General features: G+C 40.2%; 1 protein-coding gene across 1 annotated transcript in view; it reads left to right on the top strand.

Moving 5' to 3' along the window:
- The window catches only part of CATSPERE (catsper channel auxiliary subunit epsilon), a 168,768-nt gene that overhangs the window by 128,750 nt on the left and 22,811 nt on the right, over positions 1-17,207 (top strand). The window contains exons 13-18 of the mRNA XM_045796212.2: positions 2,794-2,852; positions 4,119-4,194; positions 7,371-7,423; positions 9,741-9,791; positions 10,198-10,231; positions 10,300-10,379. Coding sequence (XP_045652168.2) covers positions 2,794-2,852; positions 4,119-4,194; positions 7,371-7,423; positions 9,741-9,791; positions 10,198-10,231; positions 10,300-10,379 — 353 coding nt within the window. The remainder of the gene's footprint in view (positions 1-2,793; positions 2,853-4,118; positions 4,195-7,370; positions 7,424-9,740; positions 9,792-10,197; positions 10,232-10,299; positions 10,380-17,207) is intronic.

Here is a 17,207-nt window from a genome sequence, read left to right as displayed (position 1 = left end):
AATTGGCATACAATAAATTGCATATATTTAATATGTTTGATAAAACATGATGTATGTATACACCCATGAAATTATAACAACAATCAAGATAATGCCCATGTCCCCCCTCAGAGTTTCTTCATGCTCCTTTGTAAACCATCCCTCCTTCCATTCCCCACCACTAGACAACCACTGATCTGCTTGCTGTCACTATACATTAGTTTGCTTTTTCTAGAATTTTATATAAACGGAAACATACAGTATGTACTCTGTTTCATCTGCCTTCTTTCACTCAGCATAATCATTTCGAATTATTATTTCCTTTTGATGAATCAACTCCTTTATCGCTATGAATGACTCCTTTTACTCTAGTGATGATTTTTGTTCTAAAATCGACTTTGTGTGATATTTATAGGGCCACTCCAACGTTCTTTAGAATAATGTTAGCACAACGTATCTTCTTTTCTTTTAATATTTAATATTTTTTATATTAACCATCTGTGTCTTTAAGGTTTTTTTTAGGTTGGATTTTGTTTATCCAATCTGAACATTTTTGCCTTTTCATTGGGTGCATTCATGTAATTTTTTTATGTGGCTGAGTTTAAATCTACCGTTTGACTATTCATTTTCTATTTGTCTCTTCTGATTTAAAAAAAAATTTTTTTTTTTACTTCCCACATGGGCCTCCATCTCAGGACCCTGAGATCATAACCTGAGCCGAAACCAAGAGTCGGATGCTTAACCAACTGTACCACCCAAGGGCCTCATTTGTAAAAGTATTTATAATTCCCTGAAGTTGAATAAGAATATGTCCTGATCTTAAAATGATCTGTGTTTGCCACGGTCAGGGCCATGTCTAGGGGCACTACTGCCTTGAACTTCTTTAAATCCCCTGAGTCTTCCAGGAAAACAATTCTGGGGTATGAAGCAATGCAAGAACCTCCTCATCGCCACCTATTGTTAGGACAAACTTTTCCTTTTCTTGCTTTTTCTGATCACTTAGTTACTGATGTCACTGACAGGTTAAGGAGGGCACAGATTTAATCCTGACTTACTCTTACTCTGAGAATATAGTCTTCTGATAACACAGGTTAATGTAGGGAGGATATCCAATTTGATTCTCTATCTTGAATTCCCCCTCTCCTGACTAGGTTGACAAGTGCCTTTAGGCTAAAAGGAGACTATGAGCTCTGGTATTCTGCTTTATTCTCAAGATTCCCAATTTCCCTGTCTTTGGGCTAATAGTTCCCTACTCTCTTGTCAGTTATTTGGTGCTTTTAAGGTGACTTCTTAAAAGGCTGCTGTTTGTAGGTTTTGTGATACGTTTCTTTCGTTTTGTTTTGTTGTTTTTATTTACATCCAATTGATTAACACATAGTGTATTGTTAGTTTCAGAGGTAGAGTTCAGTGATTCATCAATCGTATATAACACCCAGTGCTCATATGTTCTCTTGTTCATAAGAGCAGAAGTTTGTCCATAGAACCTACCTCCCACTACTAGAAATGAAAGTCTCCAAATCATTTCTTAATTATTTATAATGAAATGGTTTTTTAACAGATGATCACATTCACAAAATATATTTTTTAAATAGTTCCACTGGGTAAATATTTTCAGTGATGATAATCCAAAATAATACGGTTGAGTTACAGACCCAAGTTTGAGCACCACTTAAGTGACAATTGACAAGCAAAACTTGGAGAATATGCTTACATTTCACAAAGGCAAATATGAAAATCTTCAAGCCTAATTATGTGCCAGAACATCTTTATAAAGTTATTTTAATGATTACATATGAAGAAAAAGTATGGTGTACAATAGAACACAAGTGGAAATTTGACGATTAGTTCCTTTCCTTGAACATGAACTAGATTTATTGCTAATGTAACAACCTCTACAGCCTTCAACTTTACACGGAAGAGTGTATATTTTGTGTCATACCATTTAGCATCTATCATATGAATAAATAAACCTTGTCTCAAAAGTAAGATGTTTTGTAAAGGTTGTCTTAAAACCACAATGTCTCTGTTCTAATCACACCAGATTAGCCAGAACCAAACTGATCTCTCTAAAGATATCTAGATGTCTGTCTGTCTGTCTGTATCTATCTATCTATCTATCTAAAACAAAGAACTACCACCAAAAAAGTAATTTGGGGGATATAATGACTATAGTTATCATGCTTTAAAAATGTGATGCTTATAATTTTTTACCTCTAATATCACACATGTTCTATAAATGGCTTTATCCTGAAAAGATAGAAACCTTCTGGAATGTTGAAAATTGAGATGAAACATGCCCCAGATGGAAGAAAATAGCAAGGAACATATACAAAAAGGCAAATGGATTTTTTTTTAATTACTCAAAAATAAGAGAAGAAGGTTCAGGCAAATAGTTCCTCATAGTATCAAAAATTACTGACAACAATCTGTAATTATTTAAAAACCTCAAAGAAGAAATGAAAAGGTCCAGAGACAAGGTGATTAGGAAATGGGAGAGAGCTGGCTGCACATCAGGACATAAATGAAAAATGAACATAGGAATATTGCAAAGACTAAAGTAAATGAAGAGGGAGAGAGAAGCAATATAAATAAAAGGACTTGATAAGACACAATTAGCAGAGAAAATAAGAAAAATGTAACAAAGGAAATCTAATATGTCCATAATTGGAGTTTCTGAGATAAAAAAGAAATTGGAAAAAATGCTAAATATAATCTTTTTCTTACCTAAAGAAAGGTTTAAATCTGTCCTGAAAGTATTCAATGTCCCCATTCCCAGTTTTAGTGTTTTACACAAACGTTCATTTTCTTTTCCAGACAGTAACATTTTTTCAGAATACAAATTATGAGGCAGTGGATGACTACTTCAAGTTGCAGTAAGTACGACTTTTAAAAGAACCTATTCGATGTGAAATGTGCTATTGAGATGATCGATTTGTAGATATTCTTTTACTTGCATGGCCTCATGTCATTTTAAATATCTAGATTTCAAATTTCTTTAAGTGTCTGGTTAGATGTGAAATTATTATCCTGTATAAAAATGTAAAATATTCCTTGTAATTAAATGAAACATATCTGGAGGTTTCCATTTGTCCAACTGAAGATGCAAAAACTGGGCTATTTCTTTTTTTTTTTTAATTTAAAATCAATTAATTCACATATAGTGTATTAGTTTCAGAGATAGTTTAGTGATTCATCAGTTGCATATAACACCCAGTGCTCATTCCATCAAATGAAAAATGGGCTATTTCTTAATTCAGTGATTTTCAAGCATGTGTTAGCATTCATTCCCATCCCACAGTCTTTGCATACTATCTTTGGGCAGACTAGAACTCTAATATGAGAAGGTCTGTAACTATGAGTAGAATCAGAGAAAACACCATCTTTGACTCTTGGAATAGGTAAGGCTCGAGCATGTCATTTCTGGAGGAAGCAACTGACCTGGAATTGTGCCTTGAGGCATTTCGACGGCTGTCATTATGTCCTGACTTGACTGGTTTTCCGGAAAAATAGCATTGTTTTTCTAGAAAAAAGTCCATTTTTCTTTAGTCTGCTGCTTCTCCAAGTGAGTTGGAACACCCGCTCTATGCCAAGCATTTTGTAGGTGCTCGAAACCCATGGTTAACAAGTAAGACAAAGTTCTGCCGTCATGGGACACATCTCTAGTGAGAGAAGACAAAAACAAGTGATCAAATGAATGAACGAGATAGTTGCAAATAGGTATAAGTGCAGTTAAGAAAATAAAACAGAAGGGCGCCTGAGTAGCTCTGTCGGTTGAGCGTCCAACTCTTGATCTCAGCTCAAGTCATGATCTCAGGGTCGTGGGATGGAGCCCCACCCGCCAGGGCCCGAGGCTGGGGCGGGGGGTGGGGGGGGGTGGATGTCAGTAGATGCGGTTTCTGTTCCCCCTCGGCCGACCCTGCACTCGCCCGCCATGCGCTGAGGGTGACCTCAGTGCACAGCTGCTCTAGCAGACGCGGGCAGCCGTCCCCACCAGCACCCCTCCCGGGGCTCTGGAGTCCGTCCTGCCGCTCCGCGCCGGTGTCCGTGGGACGTGCGGGGCCCCAAGGGCAGGCGGACTCAGCGCCCGCCTCCTCCCTGAGTCTGTGGTCCCCTCCACGCGCTCTTTCTCCTTCTCCTAGAGACCAGAACACGGGCCTCCTGCTTGTGCAGCTCCGGCCCAGCGAATATTCAAAAACGTGTCCGATAGCCCAAAAGGTAAGTGACGTCGGTAGAGCAACAGCTTGGCTCGGGTAAAGCGGAGAGCTGGGGGCCAGCCGCGCCCCCAGCCTGGGCAGCGTGCGTCTCGTCCGGCCGCAGGGACGGCGTTGTCGCCCTTTGCGGACTGACCACAGCGCTGCCTTCCGGGGCCTTACCATCGAAAGCGAGGTGAGAAACGCACACAAAAATGGAAAACGATTCGTTTTTGGAGATAAAACTGGATAAAGGAAAACGGAAACAAGTGGGAACTCAAGCGGGAAATGGTCTGTCCGAGAAGACGGCCAGTCGGGTCTACATGGATCGTTTCTTCATTCGAAGAAATGTTAAAGCTAGACTCGATGGTGTACCCGCGTGTTTCCGTGTTTCAGTCTGCGTGCTGGGTAACGGGAGTTCCAAGATGCCAAGACCGGCTCTTCCCTCCCGGGCAAACACGAGCTCGTGTAGGGGAGTGTGAGGCCACAGCGGCCGGAGAGCCCGGAGAGCGGGCGGCTTCGACTGGGAGGGGCGGGGCGAGGCCGGAGACCGGGCAGAGTAAGCGGAAGGTGGGCGGGCCGACAGAAAGGGAATTCCAGGAGGACACGCTCAGGAAACACAGCACCGTGAAACCGCAGCGGGGTGTTGAGATAACCTCACGTGCCAGGAAACTGAACACAGACCCGTCCCCACCACCACCCCTCCTGAGTCTGTTCTACTCTGAGGGATGCCCCCTCTCTTTATTCCTTCTCAGCCTATCAGTAAGCATGCACTGAGCACAACTATGTACCAGGCATAACACAGCAAGGAATTAACAGCAAGAAGAGTTCAAAAGCACATGACGTCCAGTCCCAGCCCTTCAGGACCCCAGCACAAGGAGCCTCTTTCCACCAGGGCAAGGTGCCATGAATCTGGAGGGTGCCCTGAGCTGAGTCAGGTGTGAGCTGAGCCTGAGGGCTGCTGACACACACCCTGCTTCCCCAGGAAACTGCCTGCAGGTGCACACCAGCCCCTCCTCCCCGCCATCTGCCAACCGGGCTGTCCCCTCCAGCATCTTCTGCCCAGGAAGCAAGAAACAGCAACGTAGCCAGTTCTTCCCCAGCCTCGGTCTGTGCTCTCCATCTTCAGCTGCTAATTCCATATAGACACCTTCCTGAAGCACCTTGCTTTCCTCCTTCCCTCTTCCTGTCTCATCAGTAGATTTTTTAGGGATCCCATCCACGCTCTTCTGCCCAGCCCCGGCATTACAAAAGCAGGTTAATCGAACCTGAGTTTGGATCCAGGCTCCACCACCTACTGCCTGGGGCAAGCTACTAAATACTGAGTCTCAGGGGCCTCAGTCCCTAAAAGGGAAATGTAACTCCTACCTCCCGGTATTTATCTACTCTGTCGAGAGTATCAGATGAGTTCATTAAAGTGCCCAGCACAGTGCCTGTCACAAAGTAACTATCTAATACTACCGGTTTGTTTGGTTTGTTTCTTCTCCTTCCTCTCCGCACGCCACCAAGACACGGGCAGTTCAAATCCAGCCACCCTCTCTGCCCTCTGCGCCTAGTTTGTACAGACGGCAGTGAAGCCACCCCAGTGAGCCAGTCCCCAGGAAGCCTTAGTAATTCCTTCCAGCCTGAATTTTCCCAGGGAGAGATGACTACACCCTAACACATTATCTACCCACCTTTCTGTGTTGAGGACCTTTAGAATTCCTGTCTCGGTTCAGTTTTCTGTCCAGTTAGTGGGAATGTGCTTTGTCTGATTCTGGGCTAAGTGAAGAGACGTCCTGCCCTGTCTCCACACTTCAGGAAATAATATTAACTAAAGAAGACCAGTGCACTCACTGTTTTCATTTGGGCTATATGTCAGAATTTCTCTAATTAAGTATCCAGTTCCGAGAACACTGTCAGCCCTGTAGCAGTGGGTAACCTAGAAAACAGCCTGATTCACTCTTTCCATACTCTCTACCCACGTTTCTGTTCAAGATCCACCTGCAGGTCAACTCAGATTTTTAATCCTAGTGATTGTTGATTTTTGTCAACTGGGCACCAGAAGAGCAGGGATCAAGTGATGGTGGGTCTTGACTGAAAGATTTGAGGACCCCCGTCAATGATATGTGTCATATGCATAGTTTAGTAAAGATAAAGGGCAGGTCCATGCTTCCGAACACATCTGATGGGAAAACAAGGACTGTGGGTAGAGTTGCTGACAGAACAAATCAGGTCCTGGGACCAAGATCAGGTAGTTCAGGCAATAAAATGCCCTAACTCCTGCTGTGCAGCATGCCTTGCCAATGAAGGCAGAAAGGTCTGAGTTTAGCAGGTATATCTCTTTAAATCCATCAAGCTTGTCTGGACATGCTCTCTATCCCCACCCTCCTGATCCCCACGTCCTTCTTTGGGGTAGGGAGTATTTGAATTTTTTCAGATTCACCTTGTGGAGAAATGCAATATACAGGACATGTTTAAGACCGAAAGCAAGTGTCTAGATCCCACTTAGGAAGCCTGGGGTAGTCAGCAGTGAGTAAGTGTCCTGGAGCCAGGTGGAAATAGAAATAGGCATCCTAGTCAAGGCAGAACGGGGTCTCTGGTTAAAAAGAAGTCAAATTAATAGCTAGATGTATTATAGAAATCTGACAGCTGTAGCTGAGTCAGGTGCAAGCTGGAAGAACAGAGTCGGTGATTATGGTTGTGGAGGTGATGGCAAAAGATGAGATTGGGTGAGTTCTCTGAGATACTGATGTCAAAAAGCAGAGAACTGGGGTGACCGGGTGGCTCAGTTGGTTGGGCGGCTGCCTTTGGCTCAGGTCAGGATGTCGGGATACTGGGATCCGGCCCCGCATCAGGTTCTCCGCTCAGTCAGTGGCGAGTCTGCTTCTCCCTCTCCCTCTGGGATCTCTCTCACTTTCTGTCTCTCAGATAGATTTAAAAAATCTTTAAAAAATAAAATAAAAAATTTTAAATAATTAAAAATTTTTTAAAAAGCAGAGAACTAACCTTTGGGCCTTGTGAGCAGTAAGGGCAACAGGAAGCAACAACAGAAAAAAATGTGATCAGAAAGGAGGAAAACAGCACAGAAAAGTATAACAAACCCTACATTTAACAGGTTATTATTTCAGATCTAAGATGTAATTGCTTTTTGCCGTAGTAACATCTTAGCTCATGTGAATCAGAACCACGCATCTCACCACTTACATTACTTCATTTCAGGTGTTCCAATTAGCCGTTGGCTGTGATTCTACTAAATTCATTGCTGTTAAAGGGCAAGTATATTTGCATTTGATCTCTTACTCTTTACATTTTCCCACAAATGGTGAACAACATGGTGATTACCGGTGGTCCTATTAGCCTAATGACTGACGCATTCATGATGAAATCCGAAAATTGAACTGATATTGGCGTCCAGAAACTGAATGGATGGTTTGTCCAAACCCAACTGGTTTGAACTTTTTGCCAAGTCAAACCTTTTATCTGAATCATACTAACTTAAAAAGGATTAACCTCTTTCCCTACTGCCAGCATTTTTCTCCACATTCCCTTTCAGTCATCCTGTTTCCATCTACCACCGTTGCCTCTCTCGCTCTTCAGGCTAGCCCTCATCCCCAGAGAAGTAAGAGGGGGAAACGCTTATGTCTAATGTCCATCCTCCTAAAACCAGTCATAATGTCATTTTCATCTGAGAATTGCTTGCATCCAATCAGAGAAACCTGCACCATTACCCGTGGGAAATGTTTTTAGAGCAAACGGCACAGGACCACTAGGGCTTCCTCCGGAGAACCCCAACATGTGACTTTTATTGCTCTTACTGTGGCTCACGATGAAGCACACTGGATTTTGTCACCCACTGGCCACAGCTGGCTCTCTTCTGTATGGGAGAGAGTCGAGGTCAGCACGCACAATCCATTCAATGGAGGTGAAGTGCACACCCGAGACAGCAATGGACCGCAACTCCTCTCCTGTGGTTAGGAGTAGGGGTGAGTGGGGGAGTGGTGACTCTTATCCAGCTCTACTTATGGAATGACTTGTTCTTATCTAAAATAAATGTCTACTCACCTGCTGTCCTAATAATCTTTTGAGTACAGAATTATAATAATCAGTTGCTGGGTTGACAATCAAGTTTTCCATTTCAATCAGCAAGGAATTTGCATTTCCCACAACTCCTTTTCCAGGACACACAAAGGCTAACTGATTTATACAGTGCATGGCATCCTGCTTCTGGAATGGTCTACATCCTTGCTTCCTAGAGAATGGTCTGTGGACCAGCACTGGCATCGCTGGGAGTTTACTGGAAATGCGGGATCTCAGGCCTTGTCCCATACCTGCTGAGCCAGAACCTCTATTTTAACAAATTTTTCCAGGCCATTAGCAATAGCATTAAAATTTGAGAATAACTGCTCCAAGCAACGTTACCAAAATCAATTCCCAGTACCACCATGCGCGATACCGCTGGGGGCAGGTTTCCTTCTTCACTGAAATGCAAAGCAGCTTGAATCAGTCTCTTTCTGGGAGGGTCTAGATTGCAATCGTCAAGGCTGGCTCTTCATCAGACCCACATGGAGAACATGTTTGAAAAACACAGGTTTCAGAACCTTACTCCAGGCCTCTTAATCAATGACCCACAGTTCTGGAACCCTGAAAAGGACCCTAATATCTTGAATTCAGGTTGTGGTGGGCCTGAGGTTTTCACAGTCATGAAAGGAAGCCTATAGGGTCCAAGGTACCTGTGACAGGAGAGATGTTCAGGATGGAGGCCATCTCATGGGGTCTATTTTGGGTTTGAGGGTGGGAAATGGTCTAGACTTCTAATATCTATCTAAACACGGTGGTAACCAAGGTTCCTTCTGAATTAAACTGGAAGCAGCCAGCAAAAATGGTCAAGTGTATAATTTAACTTACTGAAAGCTTTATCATTTTATAGACCACGATAGCCTTATGTTTCCTGAACACTAACCAGAAATTATGTGCCTCCTTAAAGTAGCTCTTTACCTGCACAACTGAGTCTTCAATAACAATTAGAAAACTGTGTTTTTTATTTTAAAAAATTATGAGGAATAAAATAGCCCAAAGAAATTTATCTTCATTTTGATGGATTTTCATTGAATTTTTCACATATATCAAATATAGACAAATCAGTATGTTTCAAATTCTGATGTCCCCAGAAACATTTATTTTTAAAAATAGAAATGCTTGGGTCATTGTGCACCTGGGTGGCTCAGTTGGTTAAGCCTCCAACTCTTGATTTTGGCTCAGGTCATGATCTCAAGGTGATGAGATCGAGCCCTGCATGGGGCTCTCTGCTGAACATGGAGCCTGCTTGAGAATCTCCCTCTCCCTCTGCTCCTACCCCCACTCTTGTTCATGTGCTCTTTCTATCTCTCTAAAATAAATAAATAAAATCTTTAAAAAAAGAAAAAGAAAAGAAATGCTAAGGCCACACATTAACCCCAGGATTCTAATTCACTAAGTGATGATTCTGTGATACTCTCAAGTTTGAGAATCACTGAGTTAAATGATTAAATGTCTGTGCAAGTGTATAAGGAATGATGATATTACAACTTTATCGTGTTTTATTTTTTGTAGATTTAATAAAAAAGACTGTCTTCAGCATGATTTCTTTTACGTTATTGAAAAGTAAGAAATATTTTTAACATAAGCACTGTTTTGTATTAAGTATTAGTACCAATAATTTAGAATCAGCTAGTATTTATTCCTATTAACATCAATCTTTTCTAATATATATACATTCATTGCTACAAATGTACCTCTAGGTACTGCTTTTGCTGCATCTCACAAATTTTGATAAGTTGTATTTTCATTTTCATTTAGTTCAAAATCTTTTTAAATTTCTCTCGAGATTTCTTCTTTGATGCATGTATTATTTAGAAGTGTGTATTTAACCTCTACACAATGAGGGAGTGTTTTGTAATTACACTTATTTAATTTTTGTGATACCTCCTTACTGAACAAAGTAATGGTTTTAATTTTTAAGTTTGAAAAAAGGAAAGAAAATAAGTAATGAAAAATGTCTTTTTCACAGGTCATATCTGAGGAATCAACCATCTAAAAACTTGGTAAGAAAACTATAATTTTATCAATCAGCCAAATAGAGAAAATAACTAAAGCATCTTTCCTTTTCTAGAGAGTAAAATATAATTGGAAAAAATATGGCTGCCCATTGAGACTTGATTTCGGAGAAAAGTTTCACCCTTTGGTTCAATTGTAAGTATATTCTCATTAAAATTTTTAACTTACTTTGAAAGTTTCAAAATTAAAGTATGAAAACAAGGCTAATTAATCATGCACTTAATAATAAATATTTTGAGCACCTGACATATGCATGTCTAAGTTTTCAGTACTCATTATACAAAGTTGGACTACCCATGGTGTCTGCATGTTGAGGGAGGTTAAGTCTCACTGCTGAGACACAGCAGGTAAGACAACCGAGGCTCTTCTCAGGTGTGAAGGTGATCTCTTCACCCTTGCTTTATTCTCTCTAATCTCTCCCCAAGCTCCTACCAGCACCCCTGTCTGTTTGACAGGAACTGCCTTCCCCAGGTGACACACGACTTCTCTTTCCGTGGGCCAACAATAACTGAAAGCTTGCAAGGAAAGAAACTACATTGCTAATAGGGACGGTACATTGGGGAGATTTCAGAAAGGTTATCTCCAACTTAATTCTTACAAACAATATTTTATAATGTTAGGAATAAAATGCTCTGAGGAAGGCTTTCCCAAATAATTTTCTATTACTTTGCTTCCATCTTTGATTTTGTTCTTGATTTATGATTATCAAAGTTACAGTTTGTTACAAAATTTAAAATATAGAAAAATAGAAGAGACAAATGACCCATTTTCTAAATTTTTTTGCTATTATAAAGGAAGTGGTGGTGAATATCCTCTTATGTACATGTTTGGACACTAGTCCAGATATGTCATTAGGAAAAATTACTAGAAGCGAAATTCCTAAGTATAAAAAATCAAAATTTTAGTCAATGCTTCCAGCTTTGGGGGATCTCTTAGGCTAGGGACAACTTCTGAGATCTCTCAGGGTGGGTAGGTGTGGCATAAGGATGCAGGTGCTCCAATTTAGTTTTGCTATGGGAGCTTTCCCTGTTGGGACCCAGACGGTCTCTGCCATCATGTCCTGCCTACCAGTCCTAACCCAAGGCAGTTCTAAGATTCGGTGCTGTACCCTCTACATCATTGTCCTACAGTCCCTCTGTCCTGGATCCTCTGGGCTCTCAGGCTAATCTGCTGTCTTCTTAAATTCTGCTCTTCTAGCCATCTAATGATGCCACCGCTTTTAGTGGTAACCCTAGACACTCCTTTCCCCCACTGAGGCCTCTTTTTTTTTTCTTTGTTTTAAGTTTTTCTTTTAATTCCAGTGAGCTAACATGCAGCATTACATTAGTTTCAGGTGTACAATATAGTAATTCAGTAGTTCCATACATCACCCAGTGCTCACCATGACACGTGCACTCCTGAATCCCCGTTGCCCATTCCCCCCCTACCCACCTCCCCTCTGATAACCATCAGATGGTACTCTATATTTAAGAGACTGTTTCTTGATTTGTCTATCTCTCTCTCGTTTTTTTCCCTATGCTCTTTTGTTTCTTAAATTCCACGTGAGTGAAATCATATGGCATTTGTCTTTCTCTGACTTATTCCACTTAGCATTATACTCTCTAGCTCCATCCATGTCATTGCAAATGGCAAGATTTCATTCTTTTTTACAGTTGAATAATAATCTATTATACAAAATATAATGGAATATTATACACACACGCACACACACACATACATATGACATCTTTATCCATTCATCAGTTAATGAACCCTGGGTGGCTTCCATATGTTGGCTATTGTAAATAATGCCGCTATAAACATAGGGGTGCACATATCCCTTTGAATTAGTGTTCTTGTATTCTTTGGGTAAATACCCGGTAGTGAATTGTGGGATCATAAGGTACTTCTGTTTTTAACTTTTTAAGGAAACGCCATATTCTTTTCCACAGTGGCTGCATTCCCACCGGCAGTGCATAAGGATTTCTTTTTCTCCACATCCTCACCAACACTTGTTATTTATGTTGTTGACTTTAGCCATTCTGACAGGTGTGAGGTGTAGTTTCTCATTGTGGTTTTGATTTGCGTTTCCCTGGTGATGAGTGATGTTGAGCATCTTTTCATGTGTCTGTTGGCCATCTGGATGTCTTCTTTGGAAAAATGTCTATTCATGCCTACTGCCCATTTCTTAACTGGATTATTTGTTTTTGGGGTGTTGAGTTTTATAAGTTCTGTGTAGATCTTGGACACCAGCCCTTTATCAGATACGTCAATTGCAAATATCTTCTCCCATTCCGTCAGCTGCCTTTTAGTTTTGTTCTTGTTTCCCTCACTGGGCAGAAGCGTTTGTTTTGATGTAGTCCTGATAGTTTATTTTTGCTTTTGTTTCCCTTGACTCAGGGGACATAGCAAGAAAAAAGTTACTGCCTGTGCTCTCTTCTAGGATTTTATGGTTTCATGCCTCATATTTAAGTCTTTAATCCATTTTGAATTTATTTTTGTGCATGGTGTCAGAAAGTGGTTCAATTTCATTCTTTTGCATGTAGCTGTCCAGTTTTCCCAGCACCATTTGCTGAAGAGATGGCCTTTTTCCCATTAGATGTTCTTTCCTGCTTTGTCAAAGATTAATTGACCATATAATTATGAGTTTATTTCTGGGTTTTCTATTCTGTTCTATTGATCTATGTGTCTCTTTTTGTGCCAGTCCATACATACTGTTTTGATTACTACAGCTTTGTAATATAACTTGAAGCCCGCCAACTTTGCTTTTCTTTTTCAGGATTACTTTGGCTACTTGGGCTCTTTTGTGGGTCCATACAAATTTTAGGATTATTGTTCTAGTTCTGTGAAAAATGCTGTTGGTATTTTGATACGGATTGCATTAAATATGTAGATTGCTTTGGGTAGTATAGACATTTTCATGATATTTGGTCTTGCGATTCATGAGCATGGAATGTCTTTCCATTTCTTTGAAATCTTCAATTTCTTTCATCAGTGTTGTATAGTTTTCAGAGTACAGGTGTTTCACTTCTTTGGTTATGTTTAGTCTTAGGTACCTTATTATATTGGGTGCAATTGGAAACGGTATTGTTTTCTTAATTTTTCTCTCTGCTGCTTCATTATTGGTGTATAGAAATGCAGCAGATTTCTGTACAACGATTCTGTATATAGTATCAGATCATCTGCGAATGTATATAGCATCATATCATCTGCAAATAGTGAAAGTCTTACTTCTTCCCTATGGATTTGGATGCCTTTTATGTCTTTTCGTTCTCTGATTGCTGTGGCTTCCAATACTATGTTGAATAAAAATGGTGAGAGCATACACCCTTGTTTTGTTTCTGACCTTAGGGGAAAAGCTCTCGGTTTTTCCCTATTAAGGATGAGGTCAACTACGAGTTTTTCCTATATGGCCTTTATTATGTTGAGGTATGTTCCCTCTAAACCTACTTTGTTGAGGGTTTTTATCATGAATGGATGTAGGACTTTATCCAGTGCTTTTTCTGCATCTATTGAAATGATCATATGATTCTTATCCTTTCTCTTATGTATCACATTGATTGATTTGTGAATATTGAACCAGACTTGCAAGCCAGGAATAAATCCCACTTGATCGTGGTGAATGATTTCTTCAATGTATTGTTGGATTTGGTTTGCTAATATTTTGTTGAGGATTTTTACATCTGTGTTTATCAGGGATATTGGCCTGTAGTTCTCTTTTTGGGTGGTTTCTTTTCTGGTTTTAGTATCAGGGTAATGCTGGCCTCATAGAATGAATTTGGAAGTTTTCCTTCCTTTTCTATTTTTCAGAATAGTTTGAGAAGAATAGATATTAACTCTTCTTTAAATATTTGGTAGAATTCACTGTGTAGCCATGTGGTCCTGGACTTTTGTTTTTTGGGGAATTTTTTGAGTACTGACTCAATTTCTTTACTGGTTATCAGTCTGTTCGAATTTTCTATTTCCTCCTGTTTCAGTTTTAGAAGTTTATGTTTCTAAGCATTTATCCATTTATTCTAGGTTGTTCAATTTATTGGCATTTGGTTTTTCATAATATTCTCTTATAATCGTATTTCTGTGGTCTTGGGTGTCACTTCTCCTCTTTCTTTTGTAATTTTGTTTGGCGCTCTCTCTCTCTCTCTCTTCTTTTGATAATTCTGGCTAGAGGTTTGTCAATTTTGTTGATCTTTTCAAAGAATCAGCTCCTGGTTTCATTGATCTCTTCTGTTGTTTTGTTGTTTTGTTTTGTTTTGTTTTGTTGTGTTTCTATATCATTTACTTCAGCTCTAATCTTTATTATTTACTTCCCTCTACTGGTTTTAGGTTTTGTTTGTTGTTCTATTTCTAGCTCCTATAGGTGTGAGGTTAGGTTATTTGTGATTTTTCTTGCTTCTTGAGGTAGACCTGTGTTGCTATAATCTTCCCTCTTAGAACTGCCTTTGCTGCATCCCAAAGGTGTTGGGTTGTTATATTTTCATTTTCGTTTCCATGTACTCTTTTATTTCTTCTTTGATTTCCTGTTTGACCCATTCATTGTTTAATAACATGTTATTTAAACTCCATGTACTCATGCTCTTCCCAGATTTTTTCTTGTGGTTGACTTCTAGTTTCATAGTGTTGTGGTCAGAAAAGGTGCACAGTATGATTTCAATCTTGAATTTGTTGAGGTGTGTTTTGTGGGCTAATATGTGATCTATTCTGGGGAATGTCCCATGTGCACTTGAAAAGAATGTGTATTCTGCTCTTTCAGGATGGAATGTTCTCAATATATCTGTTAAGTCCATCTGGCCCAATGTACCATTCAAAGCCATTGTTTCTTGTTGATTTTCTGTTTACATGATCTGTCCATTGATGCAAGTGGGGTGTTAAAGTCCCCTACTATTATTGTATATTACTGATTAGTTCCTTAATGTTTATTATTAACTGTTTTATGTATTTGGGTGCTCCCATGTTGGGTGCATAAATGTTTATATTGTTATCTTCTTGTTGGATTGTCCCCTTTATTATTATATGGTATCCTTCTTTGTCTCTTGGTACAGTCTTTGTTTTAAAGTCTCTTTTGTCCCATGTAAGTATTGCTACTCCAGCATTCTTTTGACATCCATTTGCATGACAGATGTCTCTCCAGCCCCTCACTTTCAATCTGCATGTGTCTTTAGGTGTAAAATGAGTCCCTTGTAGGCAGCATTTAGATGGGTCTTGTTTTTTGGGGTTTTTAATCCATCCCAACACCCTATATATATCAGCATTTAGTCCATGTATATTCAACGTAATTATTGATAGATATGTATTTATTGCCATTTTGTTACTTGTTATGTGGTTGTCTCTGAAGATTTTCTCAAGTCCTTTCTTGTCTTTCTCTCTTGTATGTTTTATTGATTTTCTTTAGTAATATGTTTGGATTTCTTTCTCTTCATTTTTCGCATGTTTACTAGTGATTTGTGATATAGGGTTACCATTAGGTTTGTATATAACCTCTTCTGCATGTCACAGTCAATATTAAGTTCATGGTCATTTAAGTTCCAACCCATTCTTTTCTCCTCTTCTCCACGGTTTAGGCATATGTTATTATATTTTATATCCTTTTTTGTGAGTTCCTTGACTGATTTTTTATAGAAGTATTCATTTTTATTGCTCTTGTGTTTCCTGCCTCTCTTCTTCTCTATATTTAGTTGTGGAGTTTGTTCCTCCAGGCTGTAGATTGCTCTCTGGTTACTGACTTGGGACTAGTCAAGTTGAAAACATGGGACAAGGGACACTCAGGGTCCTCCTACTCCACCATCTCCCCAGGCTCCTCGTTTGCTTTGTTTTTGTTTTATGCAGTGTCTTAATTCTCCAAGGGTAAATAATCTTAATGTTGTCTCCCAGAGAAGTGTATTCCTCAATTCATTATTATTTTTTTTAAGATTTTATTTATTTATTTAGAGACAGCCAACGAGAGAGGGAACACAAGCAGGGGGAATGGGAGAGGAAGAAGCAGGCTCCTAGCAGAGGAGCCTGATGTGGGGCTCGATCCCACAACGCCGGGATCACGCCCTGAGCCGAAGGCAGACGCTTAACGACTGCGCCACCCAGGCGCCCCTCAATTCATTATTATTAAACACCTCTGAACTTTTACTGTGCTAGGCATTGGAAATTCAAAGACAAATAAGGCAAGATTTCCTCTCTCAGGGGCTCAAGAGTCTGATGAATTAGATAAACATATTATCTGATATGGAATAATAGGAAGGAAACTCCAAAGAATCTAACCCAGCTACAGAAGGGAGAGGGGTTTTGGGAAATGTTTCCAGAAAACTTACATTTGCTCTGAGTCACTGAGTCTTAAAGGATAATAAATATTTAGCTGAAGGCAGAGAGGGAAGAAGAGAAGTGGGGAAGGTGGCAATGAACTCCACTGGGCGAGGCTTTCAGGCAAAAGTGATGGTTTGAGGAAGAAGATGTCCAGTTCAAACAGTCTAATGCTGTTGGGACATAAAGTGAGGCATGAAGTGTCAGGACAAGGGGCTGGGAAAGTAGCTTCAGTGGAGTCCAGATCATGGAAGACTTCCTGTCTGTATGAGCTGGCTTAGCTAGTCCTCTCTGGGAGAAGTGAGAAGATGAACTTCAGGGAAACAAGTCTAAATAGCGAGACCGGCAGTGAACTGTACTGGTAGTCCATGGAGGAAAAACACGAAGGATTGAAATGGCAGCACAGACAAAGAAGAGGAATCATTTATGAGAAAAATTAATGATTATAATAGGTAGGGGCTTGATAATTGATAGGTCATTGATAATTGATAGATGAGAAGAGAGAATGAGGAAGATGAACGAGTCCAAGTGACGTCAGTCACAAGAGATCTTCCTCAAACCTCCACCCCCTTACCTGTACAACTCTGTCTTCCTATCATCATAGGTGAACACATGTATATCTAAGGCCCCTCTCTCCATCTGTGACCTGGAGCCCCACCCGCTTTCCTACCTCGGAACACTGCTCCTGAAACTCCC

Source organism: Ursus americanus, chromosome 2, assembly GCF_024610735.1.
Source record: "Ursus americanus isolate L20-20 chromosome 2, mUrsAme1.1.p, whole genome shotgun sequence".
Taxonomy (NCBI): Eukaryota; Metazoa; Chordata; class Mammalia; order Carnivora; family Ursidae; genus Ursus; species Ursus americanus.
This window is presented reverse-complemented; position numbering and strand designations above follow the sequence as displayed.